Source organism: Apodemus sylvaticus, chromosome 19 (assembly GCF_947179515.1).
Source record: "Apodemus sylvaticus chromosome 19, mApoSyl1.1, whole genome shotgun sequence".
NCBI classification, from domain to species: Eukaryota; Metazoa; Chordata; class Mammalia; order Rodentia; family Muridae; genus Apodemus; species Apodemus sylvaticus.
In genome coordinates, this window is record NC_067490.1 from 11357430 (window position 1) to 11376798 (window position 19369).

At 48.2% G+C, this 19369-nt stretch overlaps 1 protein-coding gene across 1 annotated transcript; it reads right to left on the reverse strand.

The window, feature by feature from the left end:
- Window positions 1-1364: 1364 nt before the first annotated feature.
- On the reverse strand, window positions 1365-9005 carry S100b (S100 calcium binding protein B). The gene is made up of 3 exons (XM_052163607.1): window positions 8777-9005; window positions 5238-5383; window positions 1365-2524 (listed from the first exon to the last, which is right to left on the reverse strand). The coding sequence occupies exons 2-3, from the start codon at window positions 5373-5375 to the stop codon at window positions 2384-2386; spliced, it is 279 nt and encodes a 92-aa protein (XP_052019567.1). The 5' UTR covers window positions 5376-5383; window positions 8777-9005; the 3' UTR covers window positions 1365-2383.
- Window positions 9006-19369: the final 10364 nt, after the last annotated feature.

Here is a 19369-nt window from a genome sequence, read left to right on the forward strand (position 1 = left end):
TGGGTGTGGTGCCTAGGAACCCACTAACCCCAGAAGGACCACACGGGAGAGGTCACGGCCCCAGCCGCTTGCAGTACTGGCTACTGTCCCTCTAACCCGGTCACCATCCTGGGGAATGGGCTCAACTCTCTCCTCTCCTGTTCTCTTCTTGGACAGCTTGTGGTGAAAGACCTGAGTTTCCTCCCTGAGCTGCTCCTGCTCTGCTCTGCCTCAGGCTGTTTGGAGAAGATCTTGGGACCCCCCACCCCCCACCCCCGCAGAGACCTGGCCACCTCAGAGCCTCTCCTCAGAGGCGTCCAGGCTGAGAGTGCAGCTTGTCAGCAGGGTTGGCTCAGGAGCCTCTGTGATGTGGAGTACTGTGCACAGGAGGGCAGGACCTAGAGCCCTGCCCACTCCCAGCAAATAAAGTGTCACCTGCAGATGGGTGACATGTAGCATGGGGGCTTGCACTGGTGTGAAATTCATGTTGAACTCTAGACTCATGGGCCACAACCTTCTGTCAGTCACCATATCTGCCTTCCTAGAGGGGTTCAGGAGGCTTGGAAAGGTAGGTGTCCTGACCGTGTGTCATGTGGCATGAGGTGGGGGACCTCCATCTTCTGTCTTGTTAGCTCAGATGTCCCAAAGTACCTACTATGTGCCTCTAGCCCAGTACACTGCCAGTTCTCTGCTTCTGGTCTCCAGTGCTCTCCTGTACACACTCAGTATCTCCTACAGCTTCGTGTGTTAGGCCCCTTGGCCTCCAGGAGGGCAGACTAGAAGGAGTTGGTCGCTGGGGCGTATCTTGGGAGGTGCACCAGTCTCCGGTCCTTTCCAGCCTACTTCCTACCTGACACTGTGTGAGTTCCTCCGCCATGCCCTTCCCTCTATGTGAACCTCTGAAAGCATGAGCTAAGCGAATATTTATTCCTCTTTAGGTAAGTCAGGAATTCTGTCACAGTGGCAAGAAAGCTAACATGTGACCGAGCCAGGCCAGAAAATTGCCTGTAAGAGCTACATGGGGTGTGTGTGTGGCGGGGGGGGGGGGGGGGGCGGGGGGTCTGAATCTGCGCAGACTTTGAACATTGTAGGGCCTTTTGCAGCCCGAGTGTCTCTCACCTACCCTTGGGTTCTGCTTGTGAGTGGGGTGAGGTCTGTGCAGTGCCACTTTAGGGACCTTAGCCCTTGTCCTAGTCTCTTAAGTACTTTATTTCTTCTTCAGTAGCGATGGAGAATTTTTACAATGTTTTGTTTTACGCAAGGGCATTGTTCAGTTGACTTAATGAACTTCTAAGTCTCTTTAAAAAAAAAAAATAACAGTACCAAAAAGGAGATAAGAGTAATTAGAACTTTTCCTAGAGCGACTTTTTTAATATTTGCAATGCTATTTTTATTTATCTGTAGCTTGGATTATTTGAACCTTTGCGGTTTGAATAGACAGGTTAGAAAGCATCCAGCTCAGCTTCCCACAATCCTCAACGTGCGGCCTCACCAAATGTCAAGCAGGCCCCAGGCACCAGCAGGTCAGACATGCCTACCAGCTGCTAAAGGGCACAGCTCAGAGGCCCTTCATTCGCCAGCAGCTCATCCTGCGAATCTCAACCTCATGGTCACTCTCTCTGCGGACAGCAGAGGGAGTGGGGAAGGTATAGAAAAAGACTCTGGCCATTTCCCTCCTCCATCTTTCCGTGTCCTACGGGAACAATGGTGTCATCCTAAAAGAAGTCTCCTGAGCAGAATTTTGAATCTTGTTCCTTAGAATGTTCATACTTAGTGAGATCTAATTGTTTTCCCAGTTAGAACCGTTAGCATTAAATATTTACTTAGTAATGAATCACTGCACACTGTGGAGGAAGAGACGTAAGTGCGGCTGTGCTCCTTTGGGCTGAGGGAGGGTGTAGGTGATCAGTCTGTCTACTTTCTGGGGTGGGCGCCATTTGCCCAGGCAAGCACATGTAAGGGTGGGCAACCTCTTTGCAAGGCACCAGCTGTGGGTCCATAGAAGTATGGGAAGCATATACCTAAGAAAGCTGTCCGCCGGAACTACGGTTAGTAGTCTGCCTCCATTCTTACGGGTGACCCTTCTGCAGGGGCATGGTGGTCAGCAAGGCGTGCTGTACCCGCAGGGCATTGATTTCGTCTCCTAAGAGACCCTTACCGACAGTTCCCGGGACCTGTCAGCTCACGGGAATGCCTAGTGTAGCAGAAATCATGATGTGCTAACCTGAAGCAGCCCTTGGGAAGGGGGTCGAGGGGTTTCATTCCCAATGCAAATCAAGCTTCCTAATTAGTTACGGGTGTCTAGAGAGCCCAGCTCCTTGGAGCCCAAAGCCTTTGCTGTGCCTCTTCTTGTGACCCTCATGTCTGCTGCCGCAGCTCAGCTACTTTTTTTGTTTTCTTGGTCTCACTCGTGTTCAAAGAACTCATGGCAGGCTGTGGTCACCATGGCGACGAAGGCCATGAACTCCTGGAAGTCACACTCCCCATCCCCGTCCTCATCCAGCGTCTCCATCACTTTGTCTACCACTTCCTGCTCCTTGATTTCCTAAGAGAGAAGAAGAAAGAGAGGGCGATTGATTTAAACCTCTCTCTAGATAGAAGACGGGGCCGTCAGAGCGCTATTAAAAGGACCGAGCTGATCCATTTGCGTCAGAAACTCTCCTGATACAGGAAATGAAGCATCGTCCTAACAGCCTTCTGTGAGCAGGGACAGTCAGCCGCAGGGACGTGGGGAGCAGACTGTTCTCTTCCCTTTGGTCTGGTGCGACCTGGATTACGTCAGAATAGGGGTCAGAAATGAAGACGTAACAAACAGCCTGGGCCAGTGACTTGAGCTCAGCTCCCCCGAGTGTCCGTGTGTTTGGGAGCCGCGTGGATCCTAACAGTCACTAAAATACCACTTGCGAGCACGTCAAAGCTGCCGTTTGCTCTTTCTTCATGAGTAGCTTCCTAGGTGTCATAGGTTTCCCCCACCCCCGACGGTTCTGATGCCAAAGTCGGGCGAGTGGTAAGGCGGTTCCTTACTGATGCACCAGGCAAGTGCATGGTACGGATGCCAGGACAGTGCGACAGTGCGGGCCTGAAAACATCCGTGGGTGGGAAGACTGCAGGCTCTGAGCTTCGCCTTTAGTTCAATTAACTCTTCCTTCCACCTCCCTGGACCAGAGAGCTCTGTGGGGAAGCCAACTGCTTCCCTAAATACAAAAGGTTCCCCTGTAAAAGATGATGATTCCCAGGGACTCACTGGGACTTTAAAACATCTCCCAAAAGATCAGATGGGAACCATGTAGTTATAACCCATGCTTTGATTTCAAACCTACATGGCCTCTGGAGGAGGCTAATGTGTAGAGGCTCGGGGCTAATCGGTGGCACTACAGGGGGCTGCTAGAGCCTTTGGGGGGAAGCTGCATCCCTGGGTCATGCCCCTTCCCTTGTTTCTTTGCTCCTCACTGGGGTGGTCTGCCTCATCAAAGGCCTCCCCCCCCCAACAGTGGAACCTGACAACTGTGAAATGAAATCACGAGCCAGAATAAATCCTTCCCGCCTGGCCATGACAGGAGGTAGAGGAAGGTGGATCCCAGACTGGTCCAGGATGGCCAGGGCTGTGCAGAGAAACCCTAGCTTGGAAAAACAAAAGCAACGAAATAGATCACTAAACCTTTCCTCCTTCAGGTGGATAATTTCTAGAGCTTTGGTGGAACCAGGCCAGCAAACATGTAAAATACTTTGATGTCGTACACAAGTTGTCATTTATAAATGTGCCATTACCGGGTAATTGTTTTCCCTGTTGTAAAATCGTGAGAGTAGTGAGTATCTTTCACTGTCATCAGCTGGGCTTTCACTATACATGAAGGGCTTGACACGTTCACCTGGCCCTTAGGTGCTCCTCTTCACAGATGAAGAGGTTAAGACTCTTCTGTTAAGTCCAAAGGCAGAGTGCATGGGACTAGAACTAGTTATGTATACAGAGTTCCGGTCACCCAGTATCTGAATGTCTGAGGAATTAGTCCCCAAAGCCCATTTGAAATTTTCTCCAGCAAGCCCAGAGGCCAGCTAGCTCCCTACAGAACAATGAAGTAATTTGCCTGGATGGATGGCAGAGGGGGAAACCTCAGGCTCTCATCCAGTCAGTAAGTATCACCACACCCAGTCCACTTGGAGTGTGGATTCCTGTTACCATGTGACCTGGCTGTGCCCCAGAGTTATACCCTGGCTTGGCACTTGATCAAACACTGACTAGTTTTCCTCTGTCTGTGTGGTTGGCTACTTCTGGGGCCCAAGGGCGCTCTCTGTGGCAGAGACACATTCATTGTATACCACCAGCATTTCCACATCATTCAGAGTGTGGCAGGAACCTTGCTTTAGGGGACCAAGGGAGCACTGGGTAGCAGATGGGTAGCAGTTTGCCTCCACAGGAGCACTCGGTTTGTGGGCAGTAGAGCCGCTAGTAAGCTGATTCAAGGGCACAGGAGACAGTGGGTAAGGAAGTGAATGCTTTCACTACCAGAATATTAAGTGCCCAGAGACAAGCAGCTTGCCAGGAACCCCTTGTGCAGCTCCCCAAGTAGACTCCAAACTAAACTTATGCCCGGTCAATGTCATATGCTCTAGGGGGCCCTTCCTCCCCTCAGGCAGGGATTCACTCGTGGATATGTGGATATGTTAGGTTGGGTGCCTTGTGAGCCCATGTATCTCAAATATTGAATTATTGAGTGCCCAGTAAATGTTTATTTAATCTCTGTTAGGACTTTGTAGGAAGTACCAGACAGCTAGACAAAAAAGATTTCTTCCCCTCCCCCATACTTCTCATGCTTAAAAAAAAGTGTGTGTGTGTACATGCCTACATACTCTCACACCATGGTACACACATGGAATTGGGACCCTCTTTCTACCATGTAGAGCCCAGTGATCAAACTGCCCATCAGGCTTGGGGGCGGGGCGTGGGCGGGGCGTTTACCTGCTAACCTTTCTCACTAGCCTTGTGTTCTGTGCTGAGAGATGCTATCCCTGTATGGCCCAGGCTGGCTTCCTGCTTCCACCGTTGAAGTGCAAACACTACAGATGTGTGCTGTGACCAGCTGACGGGTCCTGAGTGTCACTTGTGAGTGGTTTACTGTCCTCACCCACGGATCCTCAGATTCAAGGGACAGAAACGGCCCATCTGAGCTCATAGTCCGAGGGCTTAGCTGTCCAGGGAACAGACATAAGGACCGTTGTTTCTAGTGCAGCTCGGTGGTGGTTTTGCAAGACTCGCTTACCTCCAGGAAGTGAGAGAGCTCATTGTTGATGAGTTCCTTCAGCTCTGATTTCTTCAGCTTGTGTTTGTCGCCCTCTCTTCCTGAATACTGATGGAAGATATCGATGAGGGCAACCAAGGCCTTCTCCAGCTCAGACATCCCGGAGGCTGCAGAGGAAGGATAGGATACCTTTTCATGTTTGCTACCCTCTTCTTTGGAGAGTTTAAAACGCTGCTTTCAGGCCTCAGCGCAGATGAGGGCTAGAGAGGCCTGACGGAGAGAGGCATCCTGGGATCCCCGCAGACCGTGGCTCATTCTCTCTCATCCAGCCCCTCCCTCCTGCCCCTATGTCCCCACCGGCTACAGGGATGAGTTTCCAAGACCATTGGCTTCTGGTTGGGTTTGGCCAATGAGAAACTAGCAAAGATGCTAACACAAAGCCTTGGGGAAGGACTCCTGCTCTCCCTAATCCTGGAGGTCTCCAGGATATACCAGCAGCTGGTAAATTTAAGAAAGACACTAAGATGACTAGTAGCAAGTATATAATACCTATATACATATACATATATAAATCAGTATCGACGAACAATTTTTAAACAGCATCCTCATATAGCAATAATGTCAGGGGTTAGGAGGAAAAATACAGGCTCTTCCAAAAGGTTCTGGGGAGCAAGAATAAGAATGTTCTGGCGAGGACAGTAATGGTGCACACCCCAGCACTTGGGAAGCAGAGGCAGGTGGATTTCTGAGTTCGAGGCCAGCCTGGTCTACAGAGTGAGCTCCAGGACAGCCAGGGCTACACAGAGAAACCCTGTCTCTGGAAAAACAAAACAAAACAAAACCAAAAAAAAAAAAAAAGAGAGAGAGAGAATGTTCTGGCTAGTTTTGTATCACCTTGACCCAAGCTAAAGTTGGGGAAGGGAAGGGAGCGTCAATTGAGAAAATGTCCCCATAAGATAGAGCAGTTTCTTAAGTAGTGACAGATGAGGGAGGCCTGAGCCCACTGTGGGTGACTCCATCCCTAGGCTGGTGGCTCCGGGTTCTATGAGCAAGCGGGTAAGCGGGAAAGGGGCACTCCCTCCACAGCCTCTGCATCAGCTCCTGCCCTCAGGATCCTGCCCTGCTTGAGTCCCAGTCTGAATCCCCGTGGTGATGAACTATGAGGTGGAAGCCAAAGCTGAAGCCCTCTCCTCCCTGTCTGTGCTTTTGGTTTCACTGTTTCACGGCAGTGATAAAAACCCTAGCAAAGAGCTTATGTTCATTTGAATGAATACGTTAGTTTAAGGTGTTTAAACAAAAATATGAATGAAAATTTTTTTGGATGGGGGTACAAACCAAAACCAAAACCAAAACAAAAAACACTGTAAAATTCATCTGGAAAATAAAGGTATCGCTGTACCAACTTTTTGAAAAATAGCAGTTAAGTGACCTTGAAGAAACGTACTCCCAAGTCATGTGACCCTACTGGCTTCCTGACAGGGAGGCTGAGGCCCAAGGCCCGGCCCAGTGTTCCGTGCTTGCTCACTGGCCTGGCCTCAGAGTACAGCGGTTTCTTTGTGAACAGGCGTGTGCATGCCTGTGAGAAGCAGAGGGCCTTCACAGGGAGCACCTGATGCAGCAGCCATGGCCCGGGGATTCGGGAAGGGCCACTCGATCATCTGAGGGACTTCCTTATCAGAGGTGGCTTTGGACTCATTTCCAAAACCAGCCACTTAGGCAGAGAGTTCTGATCCTTCAGTCAGAACCTGCACAGCCATGATTAAACAAAGGTTCAAAAATCATTTCCAGGAGGCTGGAGAGATGGCTCAGTGGTTAAGAGCACTGACTGCTCTTCCAAAGGTCCTGAGTTCAAAGCCCAGCAACCACATGGTGCCTCACAACCATCTGGAATGAAATTCAACACTCTTTTATGGCATGTCTGAAGACAGCTACAGTGTATAATTAATAAATAAATCTTTAAAAAGATGTCATTTCAGGTTGAACATATTACATCTTAGAATGCAATTTTAGTAACTTTTTACGTTTTTATTAATGGTCTCCCAAAAGAAACAAAGGTTTTGGGCCTTCGTTGGCTCTCTGGTTCTTTGTTTTGGTTGTATTTTCCAAAGATACCTGAAGTAACTCATGTAGGTAGAACAACTCAGATGGAAGGCATGTAATATTCTCTCTTAGTTTCTTAACTTGAGTTTTCAGTTATTGTTGGTCTTTTAGCTAAAAAGAAAATCTTATGTGCCTGGGTGTTTTGCCTGTAGGGTATGATCTGTAGTGTGTGCATGCCTGGTGCCCGCAGAGGCCGGAAGAGGGTGTTAGATCTGGAACTGGAATTACAGGCAGTCATGAGCTGCCATGTGGGTACTGGGCTGAGCTATCTCTCCAGCCCCGGTTACTGTTTTTGTTTGTATTCTATGAAAGAAAATACGTTTAGTACCATGGAAAGAGCAGTGGGGAGGAGAGGGTAAGGCAGGCACAGAATTACCTGCCTTTCTTGCTTTTTAGATTGAGATGAGGTCTCACTGTCCCCAGCTTCTCTTGTAAATAATGACCTCCTTGTCTCTACTCTCCCAAGGGTCATACCCAGCACAGTTATTGATTTAAAAAAAGTCTTCAGAAATTCTGTATCATACAGATACCGTTCAAAGTCCTAATGGCTGGGGGAGGGCAAGGTTAAATGATCTTCTTGTGGATAAGGACTAAGACTTCAACATAAATAGTGTAACACCCTATCCCATATGCTAAAACATTCCATAAAGTTTTTTTCATAACTACCCTAGAAATTCAAAATTTCCCCTATTCTTTCAACTAAGGAAGCATCCGTTTGCCGTCTGTCTTCTAAGACAAATGGATTAGTCTTTATAAAGAAAACAGAGGGCTTGAGCCTCTTGGAATGGTACTGCCTGTGAGGTGAAGGGTCCCCCACAGAAGCTGCCCCTCCCCAGGAGGGGTAACAGGGAAGTCAGAAGCCCCCCCAAACCTTCGTTTCTCTGTCCCAATTCAGAATGATTTGAAAAGATTCAACTACTTTGCAATTTTTTTTTTCTTGAGTAGTGTCTGAAGAGGCAGCTCCTGGCGTTTTAAATAGGAAAACTGGAAAAGATCACGGGTGTGTGTGTGTGTGTGGGGGGGGGGGTGTTCCAGGGACCCCCAGGGGAAAAGTTACCACGAAGAAGGAAGAGCTGTGATTGGGGATTTGGGGTGACCCTATTCCAGGAAAGAAAATCCTTCCCTTAGAACTTAGAGAAGAAGCACCATGTGCCATCTCTGAAAACATCCTCGGTCATTCGGAATCTCTAAAAATGACCTAAGGTTTCCCTGGCTTAATGAAAACAAAGCCAGAGACAATACCCTGAATGCTGCCCAGTCAGTGTTAACAACAGTCGCAAGGAAACAATAAAGACCGCCTCATCGACAATTTTGAAATGCCAAACATCCCTGAAGGTCTTTTACAAAATTTTAAAGCCCAGTTCCCATTCTATCCCCTTTACACCCCATCCTCCAAGGAAAGAAAAAAGCAGGGTTTTTTTTTTTTCCCCACTCGCGTCTCATCAGAGGCTGTTTCTCACCTCCTGGTCACCTTTTGCTGCTGGGGTCCTCTCTGGCTTCAGTGTCCGAGTGACTGACAGAGTGTCCGAGTGTAGACAGAGCAGTTTCTTATTCTTCCTCCGGAGAGAACTGGGTGTGGGCTTGGCGCAGTCCGCGGCAGGCAGAGGCTGCCAATGGGGGCCAAGGGTAGGGAGGAGCCGGGCAACCAGGCCTGCATACAGGGCCCCATTGAGTGGTACCCTGGGGAGCCACTGGGCAGCCACAATTGGATCTGATCTAGAAAGAACATGGGTCTGTTGGGCAGGAAGTGTGGAGTCATCGTCCCTGTGCCTTTTAAATGTATTATATGAATATTGGCGCGGGTCCAGAGGCAAGGTTGGGGGTGGGAAGAGGAGAGAGACAGTGTGGGTGAATTGATTTAAACAGCAGACTACACAGCCAAGAGCTGGAAACTTCTAGTGCTGACGACTGGAGGCTGTGTGGCCAGGACTGGCTTCTGAGGTGGCCTCTTGAACATCTTGCCTCGTGCCAGCTTCCTGGTCCCCTCCTTCAGGGATGCCATGCTGTGGCTGGTGGTGCTGGGCAGCGGTTACCCCCAAACTCCTCTTGGAGTCCAGCATTCTCAGGGACCAGCATGCAGAAAGTTAGTTACTTACTTAGTACTTGTAGGACCTCGGGAAAAACATGCCAGCTCTGTCTTGGGCCTCTCTGTCCTCACTCTGGTCAAAGGTTATGAGTTCTCTGAGCCAGAAATGCTTTAAAAAAATAGCCTATCCTGTGCTCCTTTCACACAGGGAAGAAATGTTGTGCCTCTTATCAGGACACAAAATGAACCCAGAAAGCAGTCTGTGTTCCTACTGCCTGTCTACAGCAGCACTACACCTGAACTTCAGACGGCATCAGTTGTGCGCTCTTGCCCGGAAGGGAGCAGTCCTTTTGACAAATCATGCAGAAGCAAACCCAGCAAGCGGAAGACAGCTTAGTCACGTGTCTCTTTGCCCTCGTGTTCTGAGTGTCTGTGGGAAGAGCTTACGTGACAAAAGTCACCGAAATATCACAGAGACCAAGAGGCTAACTAGACCTGTTAGGGGTAGAATAAAGCTATCCTGCCCTGGAATTTAGCTTTTCCTTGAGGAAAGCGGGCAATGTCTCTTAGCTTTGGGGCAGAGGTATAAACGCCTACTCTGGTTCCTCCATATTACAGGGGGCAACTTGCCATTTATCTACATGAGATCAAAGCCACTAGATCCCAAAGATTAGCTCCCCTACTTTTCTTAGTCCCCAGTAGACAATAATAAAAGGGAGTTGACTCAGGGAGACCATGACGATCATAGCTGGGAAGATTCCCTCACTCTGTGAGGTTGCTCAGGGTACGGGATGATCAAGGCATCTCTAACCCTTCCCTGGCCGGTTTTGGTCAGTTACACTGACTTTAAGTAGAGAACTTCAAACTCCTGTGTGTATGTGTGTGTGTGTGTGTGTGTGTGTGTGTGTGTGTGCATTGATCTTTAAATCCCAAACAAGCCCCCACAAATGTTACAGGAGTCTTGGATGAGGGGTGGTCATCTATCGGTCCTGTGGAATGGACAAAGAATTCTACATCCTGGAGAGAAGACACCCTCAGAAAAGTGGAATGATACCTGGAGAGTCAAATGGGCTGCTGAGGTATGGAAGCCGGAGATCTGAAGTAGGAGACAGGAGAGCCGTCCCTACACCCCAGTGGGAGTAGCAGAGATCCTCTGAGGCTCCCAGACAGATCTGAGGCAAGGACACCAACATGGCTACCACTGGAAGGGAAGCAGAGATCCTGAGGGTCTCTGACAGAAAATACCAGCTACAGATAATGAGGGCAGCTGATGGAGTCAACATAGGTTACAGATTGCATCAATCACCAACGGAACTGGCCTTACATTTTCATTATTTATTGTATTTCTTTCTTTGCATATTATTTATATTTACTTAGAGTTGGTTTCTTTGTTGTTGTTGTTGTTGTTGTTGTTTTCTGTGTGGCCTTACTGGTCTAGGAATTTGCTCTGTAGACCGGGCTCATCTGGAACCCACAGAGATCGACCCACCTCTGCTTCCCAAGTGCTGGGATTAAAGGCATGTACCACCACAGCCAAGCCATCCTTACGTTCTTTAAAGTTAGTTTTTGGACAACTTTATGGTCTTAAGCACCCAGAATGAAAGTATATCCAAATACTAAAGTGGTTGAGAATAGAAAACAGATAACAAACTGGGCTTAAAAAAATATACAAATGTGTTGGAAAGACAGCTCACTGAATAAAAGTTCATAGTGGTTATAGAGGGCCTGATTTCCGTTTCCAGCATCCACACTGAGTGGCTAACCATCAACTGTAACTCTAGTTCCAAGGGATGGTATATAGTGTATGGTATATAGTAAAATTATATCTATATAAATGCATATATATATGATACAACTATATCTATATAAATGTGTGTGTGTGTGTGAATATGTATTGCATGATATGGAATACGTGATCTGACAGTTAAGTTAGTTAAGATATTGGTTATTAAGGCTGAAATAAAAGAACCTGTGTTTGCCTCAGCCAAGGTTATCAAGGAAAACAGTATCTGGCAAATTGCTGCCAATGTAAATGGGAAGACACTGAAAGAGCTTATGATTGGGGCACCAGTGGGCATTGAGGTAGATTCTTCTTCTGAGTTAGATATTTATTAGCATAGTCATTAATGCTATAGGCAAGAGATTAGTTATTAATGCTATATACAAGAGATTTATTAGAACAGTTAATAATGCCAAAGACGGACCCAGCAGAGCAAGGCATGTATGACAGAGATGGGCGTCTCTTACAGGTTTCAGAGGAAGGGAGGCTTTGTGCCATTTACGTGTTGAATAGACCATAGCACAGTCCTGTAGCGAGATCCCCAGGTGGTGGAGATGTGTGTGCACACCCTGAATTCTGTGGAAGGGAACGCACAGCTATGGCAATGCGTGGAGACAAGGCACAGTTATTAAAAGGACACATTATGGTGGGGGATGTGCTACTGCTGGACGCTCTTCTGATGTCTTCAAGTCTGGTGTTCTGTACGTGCCCCTGGAAATGCAAATTATGGCGCCGATTCAACGCCTGGAATCTGGGGACCCGAGGAGTCTATTAGAGGCCTAGAGAGTCACAGACGGGAAGAAGCTGTGGCCTGGTCAGACCCCAGCCCCAAGGCTAACAGACGAGCATGGTCACCTCCGTTTCCCGGCATTGTGCTCTTACAACTGTCCCTTTGAGCTTCTGTCTCATAGGCTTTTCCACAGTGAGCTTCCAGGAGGGCACCGGTGATGGTTCACGCCTCCTTGTTCCGGTCCCCAACCTCTAACCAAGAAGCTGCCATTTTCTGCAGTGCCTGTTCCTCCTGAGCCTCATTTCTTTGGTGGGTCTGGTGGAGCACTGGTTTCTGACTGTCCCACTCCTCACTTGTGTGGATAGAAGCATGACTCTGAGGTCTCATGTGGCAGACTGTAGAAGAAGTTGGTTTTTGAATACATAAAACCCCCCAAACATTTATAATAAAACGTTGCGATCACAAATAGCCCATTTGCAAAGGAAATGCATACTTTTGGCCAAATAAAATGCCAAGGAGCCCAAGTGCCAGCCAGAAGCTAGAGGTCTAACCAAACTCACCCAGAGACAGGGTGTTAGCCAAGAAGTAGAGAAATGACAGGCAGGAAGTGACTGGCAAGCATTGGCTAGGAAGTAATCAGCAGGCATTGCTGTCTCGTAGGAAAGAGTTGGCCCATGGCGAATGCTCATGGACTGTTGAGAACCAACCCACAGTTCGGTCTGTGGCACTTGGGGGATGTTTGGGAGCTGGTGAGGAAGGTTTAAATCCCACATTGTTCTTCAGCATGTCTGGATGCCAAAGGAACCCATATGGCCTCTGATTGGGTCGTGAGGCCATACTCACCCAGGGAATTGGGCGAGTTGGCTCTCAGACACTCATACTACAGAGTCCAGGACTGACATATTAGAAAGGAGACTTTTCCTCCTGGGCCAGCATTTTCCATCCAGGTGGTTGACTTGGGCCAGCAGGCAGCTTCCTTTGGCTATCCAGAGCCTTAGAGTGTCCCTTCCTTCTGCCCCATCCCTACACAGCCATCCAGCCCCTGGATCTGCTCAGCTGGAGGAAGAGGTTGCCCTGGCTTGCTATTTGCCGGAGGAAAGACAGTATTGTTTTCTCGCACAAAGGCCCGGCCACCAAGCTGCTCATGAGGCGGGTTACAGTGTCTGATGATCATGGTGGAGAGAATGGGGGATCTGTGTTCTAAAGGAAGTAGGGGAAAAGACAAAAACTCCTGTGTGCCGAGCCAGCAGTGTCAGCACAAGAGCCAACTGCCTTTCTACCCAGCGGGACCAGCAGGATGCCGTGCTGCCTGGCCTGGGAGCCACAGCATCTCAGAGCTAGGCTCTGATTTCTCATGCCAGCACTCGGGGTTGCTTGAGTAGTAAACGGATTTACATGTGTGCAATGTCGTGGCACAGATATATGTGCAACATGAAGTGTCTGGTGCGCTCGGTTGATGGGCGCAGGTCCTCTGGAACTGCGGGGACCATCCAGACTCCTCAGTCAGAGAAAGCAAAGAGCTACAAATAACAGTAGCACCGTCCTGAGCCAGACACACCAAGATCCATTTCGTGGCTGAATCACTAGCCCAATCTGAGTGTTATAATCCAGGAATACACGCCCTCCCTTCGCCCACACTTTGGAAAATTGTTATAGGATGCGAGTATTCACATGTATCACAGTTTATTATTTTCGTTCCACACCAAACTCCACCGAATCGTTTTGTTTTCATTCGGAAGTCAGTAAACCTTTCCAGAAGAACAAACAGCGAGCGGCTTGGAGCAGAAAGCGGGGTCCTGCCGTTTTCTGAACCCACAGAGCCAGGACAACAAAAGCGCCCAGAGCAAGAACAACAGGACTATTGTTTTGTATTTGTGCCTGAACCTTCTAAATTTTGGAGACAGCCGGAGGTGGGAGCACGAGGCACAGCCCCACGAAGCCAACTTGTGAGTCCTCAGTGTATTTGGTTTTAGGATTCTGTCTAAGATCCACCCCACAGCTACCTGGCAACAGCCAGGTATGCCCCGCCCCACCGTTACCTGGCAACAGCCAGGTAGGCCTGGCCCACTATAAAAGTGGCTGCTCACCCTCTCTCTTGCCTCTTACTCTCTCAGCCTCTCTCTTGCCCTCTTGGGCTCTTCCCGTCCCCCTCCCCTCCCCTCCCCCTCTCTCCCACGTGGTCATGGCGGCCTCTACTTTTCTACTCTCTCCTTCTCTCTGCCTTTCTCTGCCTCTACTACCCTCTTAACTCCCCTCCCCATGCCCTGAATAAACTCTGTTCTATACTATACCGGTGTGTGGTCCCTCAGGGGGAAGGGATGTCTCAGCACAGGCCCACTGGGGCACCCCCTTCCCCCACACCGCCATAGAACTTATTATTATTTATTTTTGTTTGTTTGTTTTCCAGACAGGATTTCTCTGTGTAGCCCTGGCTATCCTGGAACTCACTCTGTAGACCAGGCTGGCCTCGGACTCAGAAATCCACCTGCCTCTGCCTCCCAAGTGCTGGGATTAAAGGTGTGCTCCACAGCCCGGCTCGTAAAACATATTCTTATTTCTCTTTTTATGATCACAACACTCGGTACTCCTAAAATTTCTTAAAAGTGTGAGAGAAATATTGGAACTAATGCCCGGGAAGCAGTCAAAAGTAAAGCTGCAATGAGCCTTTGTGGGACTCTCCTGCATGTTTTAATTACACTTTTAAAACATAAAACAAACAAACAAAAACATCTGGGAGATGCTATCCAATCATGGCAAGTTTAAGGTTGAAAAAAAAACTCAGGCTCACCTATCTTGTTTGTTTTTCTTTTAACTCAATGGGAAGCATTATCCTTCACATAGTCACCCAGCATGGTGGCTTTGTCCATTTTAAGGCATGCACTGGTCCCAGAACGTCACACAGCATTCGGCTATCTCCTTCCAAGTGGACAACTGATGGCTAGGTCCATGAAAACTGAGGCTTCTGCAGTTTGGTTTTGATCTAGCTCCAATAAAAATGGCAGGAAGTGGGAAGAAGTTAGCTGTGCGGACTGGTTCTGTGTGTCAACTTGACACAGGCTGGAGTTATCACAGAGAAAGGAGCTTCAGTTGGGGAAGTGCCTCCATGAGACTCAGCTGTGGGGCATTTTCCAGTGATCAAGTGGGGAGGGCCCCTTGTGGGTGGTGCCATCCCTGGGCTGGTGCTCTTGGGTTCTATAAGAGAGCAGGCTGAGTAAGCCAGGGAAAGCAAGCCAGTAAGGAACATCCCTCCATGCCCTCTGCATCAACTCCTGCTTCCTGACTTGCTTGAGTTCCAGTCCTGACTTCCTTTAGTGATGAACTGCAATGTGGAAGTGTAAGCTCAATAAACCCTTTCCTCCCCAACTTGCTTCTTGGTTTGTGCAGGAATAGAAACCCTGACTAAGACATTAGCCTTCTTTAGAGATTTAAATAAAGAATAATTAGAATCTGACAGTGAAACTGATGGTTAATATGAATGAAACGTGAGAATGTAATCAAAATGACTTTGGGATTAAAATTTAAAGGAGCCACCTGGGTGTGGTGGTGTATGCTTTTAATCCCAGAAGGCAGGATGCAGAGGGCCTGTGGATCTCTGTGAGTTCAGGGCCAGCCTGGTCTAGCCTACAGAGTGAGTTCTAGGCCAGCCAGAGCCACTTAGTGAGACCCTGTCTCTAAAAAATAAGATAAATAAAATGTAAAGGAATAACTTTGAGTACGTTGGTATATTTTTGTGACATGTTGACACGCATTTAAAGCTAGTTTTGTGCTTCTGAATGTATCTTATGCAATTTTTATTAATTAATTAATTAATTTTATTAATATATTAGCATGTACTAATTACAGACAGTGGGTTTCATTGTGACATTTTTGTACCTGCACATAATGTATTTTGATTATTGCATTTATATAATGTTTTTATGCCGCTTATTTAACTACTATAATCTGTACCTATTGAAGCATTCAGGATTTCTTGAGCAGGATTTTTGCACATTTCTAAATTGAGCTTGTGGGTAGTACCCGCGTGGCCTTGGCTGGCATTGTTCCCCATTGGAACAGCACAGCCTTTCTGCTTCCTGTCTGTGTGGGGCTTCCTCCAGATGAGCCATAGCACACAAAGGCAGACAAAGACAGATTTTATGTAATCAGAGCTTTTAAAACAAACTCGGATCCTCCAAGAATCAGAGTCACCAGTGCCTGTTGACTCTCCCAGAGAGAAGCCACCTGCTGCCTTAATAACAGAGTTCACATGTGTACTTAGCCCTGGCTGTAATAGCTTCACATTCAGCCTGTGTGCTGGGTCATAGGTAGTGGTGGTGGTGATGATGGTGGCAGTGGTGGTGTGTGTGTATGTATTTGTAGTTTTGTGTGTGCACTTGTGGTTTTGTGTGTACCTATGTGTATATGTTTATGGGTGTTAAATGCATGTTAAAGGCATGTGCATGTGTGTTGTGTGTATGTGTGTGTGTTGCCATTAGACAGTGCAGTGGGGATATAAGACAGGCCACTGTACCCAGTGGGGCATCAGGTGTAATTCAAGGTTGACTTTGCAACATGAGCAACAACAACACCTCCCCACCTCTGGCACCTATGTGCACCAGAGTTCTGCACCTAGCGTGATGGCCATGTGTCCACCCCAGGCAGGGAACTCCTGCAGGGACCATGTGCTTGGCAATCAGGCCTGACGGCTCCAATGCAGCAGAGCAGATCTAGAGGCAAAGATGTTGAGTGATGGGTGTGTCCCTGGGCTTGAGGCTGCTCATGGGAGCATTGCACTGTTTGTTAAGAGGAAGCATCCACAGTGTAGCCAAGCACTCATGGTACAGTTTATCAAAGGATACATGACATTTCCTGTCCAGGGGTCATATGTTTGGTCTATTCAGGAAAAAAGGCATTTCATCATGAGGGAACTTGGGGTTTGTCTTAGTTAGGGTTTTACTGCTGTGAACAGACACCATGACCAATGCAAGTTTTGTAAAAGACAACATTTACTTGGGGCTGGCTTACAGGTTCAGAGATTCAGTCCATTGTCATCAAGGCAGAAGCATGGCAGCATCCAGGCAGGAATGGTGCAGGAGGAGCTGAGGGTTCTACATCTTTATCCAAAGGAAGCCAGGAACAGACTGGGCATGCTCAGGCAGCTAGGAGGAAGATCTACACGTCCATCCCCACAGTGATACACTTTCTCCAGCAAGGACACACCTTCTAATAGTGCCACTCCCTGGAATGAGCATATACAAACCATCACAAGGTTCAAAGGAAGATCACTCCTTTATATCACTGGTAAGTGTCAAAGCTAAGGTCTGAGCTTGGGGCTTCTTATAGAATCCCTGTTCCAATTGTGGTGCAATGCCACCTCTGAACACCCGCAACACAGGAAATGTCCCACTCTTTATGGGAACAGAAAGGATTTTTTTTTTTTTGAGACAGGGTTTCTCTGTGTAGCCCTGGCTGTCCTGGAACTCACTCTGTAGACCAGGCTGGCCTCGAACTCAGAGATTGGCTTGCCTCTGCCTCCCAAGTGCTGGAACTAAAGGCCACCACTGCCCAGCTAACAGAAAGGATTTTTATGTTAGGTCTTTAGTCATTGGCTTAAAATCCCAGCTATTCAGATCCCAGGAATCTGAGGCAGGAGGATCATGAAATCAAGGCCAGTCTGGTCAAAAAGGAAAGAACCTGTTTTAAAATAAACTAGTGCTGGAGCACGTAGGCCACTTGGCAAGTTCCTGGCCAATGAGAAACAAAGAAACAAAAGGGGGTGAGTCCACCTTAGTTTGTCCACTGACCTCTGCGTTCTTGTGCACACACATGAACACACAACAACAATAAAAAGGCTGAGATGTCACTAAAAGCTTGTCTTGGGTTTCTATTCCTGTGATAAACACCATGATCACAAGCAACTTGGGGAGGAAAGGGTTAGTTATTTCATCTAACTTCCGGGAAGTTCATCACTGAGGGCTGGGACTTGAGGCAAGAACCTGGAGGCAGGAGCAGAAGCAGAAACTGTGGAGGAATCTTTACTGGCTTGTTTCTCATGGCTTGCTCAGCCTGCTTTCTTCTACCATCCAGTATTGGGAATCGGTTCTAATGCGTTGTCCTAATTCAGCTCCCAAAGAGAGTCCCTGCCCACAGCTGGTTTCAATTGGTAATCAAGAACTGCTGTACAGCCAATGGCTGGGCAAGGAGACAGAAGCGGGACTTTTAGATTGTATGGGCAAGAGGGAGAGGTTGGGGGGGTGAGGGGGGGTGGGGAGGATGAGAAATCACCACAACTTGAAGGCAGAAGGATCAGATTTAAGAGCTGCAGGAGAGAAATCAGCCAGCAATATAGGTGGAAAGGGGATGCGGCCCTGTGGGGGTGCTGCCCAGAACGTAACAAGGCAACGAAGATAGAAATCTGAATTTAGAAGGTGTTGAGCTAGGCATATAGGAGGGAAGTGTGTGCTGGCCATAGGTAGATTTAGAACTGCCCAGCCATTGAGCTAGTCAAGGCATATCAAAATTAGCTGCTGTGTGTGTGTGTGTGTGTGTGTGTGTGTGTGTGTTTCATTCGAGAATCCAGAGAACTCTTGGGCAGGTGTAGCATGTGCGGCCCAACAGGGCCCAAAGCAGTTTAACAAAATCACCACTACAGCCTAGGACCACCTTCCTAGAGATGGCACCGTCCATAGTGAAGTAGACCTCCTATATCCATCATTTAAATAAAATGCCCCAGGTTGGTTAAGAGTATTGGCGGCCCTTCTGGAGCATCGAGGTTTGATATCCAGTACCCACGTGGTGGCTAGGATATGACGGCCCATTCTGGCCTCTGTGGGCATTAGATTCATGTGTCCGTGCGTGTAGGTACTGGATATCTCTGCCTCCAAGTCAGGGCAATTCCTCTTCTCCCCGCACCTCCCGCCCCGCCTCCCATTCCTCACAGGCTCAGAGTTCCACGCTGCAGCTGCCGCTGTCCTTGGTCTTCATCTCATGGTACTGCTATCTCCCATTTGCTGAGCTCCACGGCCGGCCACCGAGGCCCACCCTTACCATTGGCCTCTCCTGGCTTCCCTTGAGGACGGCAAGGCCTGCCACCCAGTGCCACGCCTCAGCCGCTCTCCGTGATCCCTTCATGCCTTCACAACCAGCACCACCTGAGTGATTCTTCCCCATGACCAAGTCTGCCTACACCACGAGGCGCTTGCTGCACCACTGTGGACCACAGCTTCTGTGTGCGGGCCAAGCCTGAGGAGATACCCCCAGATTTCACTTTAACGATGCTGGTCTTTTACTCTCTGCTAACGTCTCACCCCAGATAACCAGCATCAGCTGTCACCATAAAGCAAGCAAAGGCTTCAATGCAGTGGTTCTGGTCTCCGCTAACCCTAGCTGAGTCTTTAGTCCAACACTTCAGATCTGTTCTCAGTATATGATTCTTTAACCCATTTTTCCTTTATTTATTTTACATTTTAAAGATTTTATTTATTTATTTATTGTATATGAGTACACTATAACTATATTGATGGTTGTGAGCCATCACG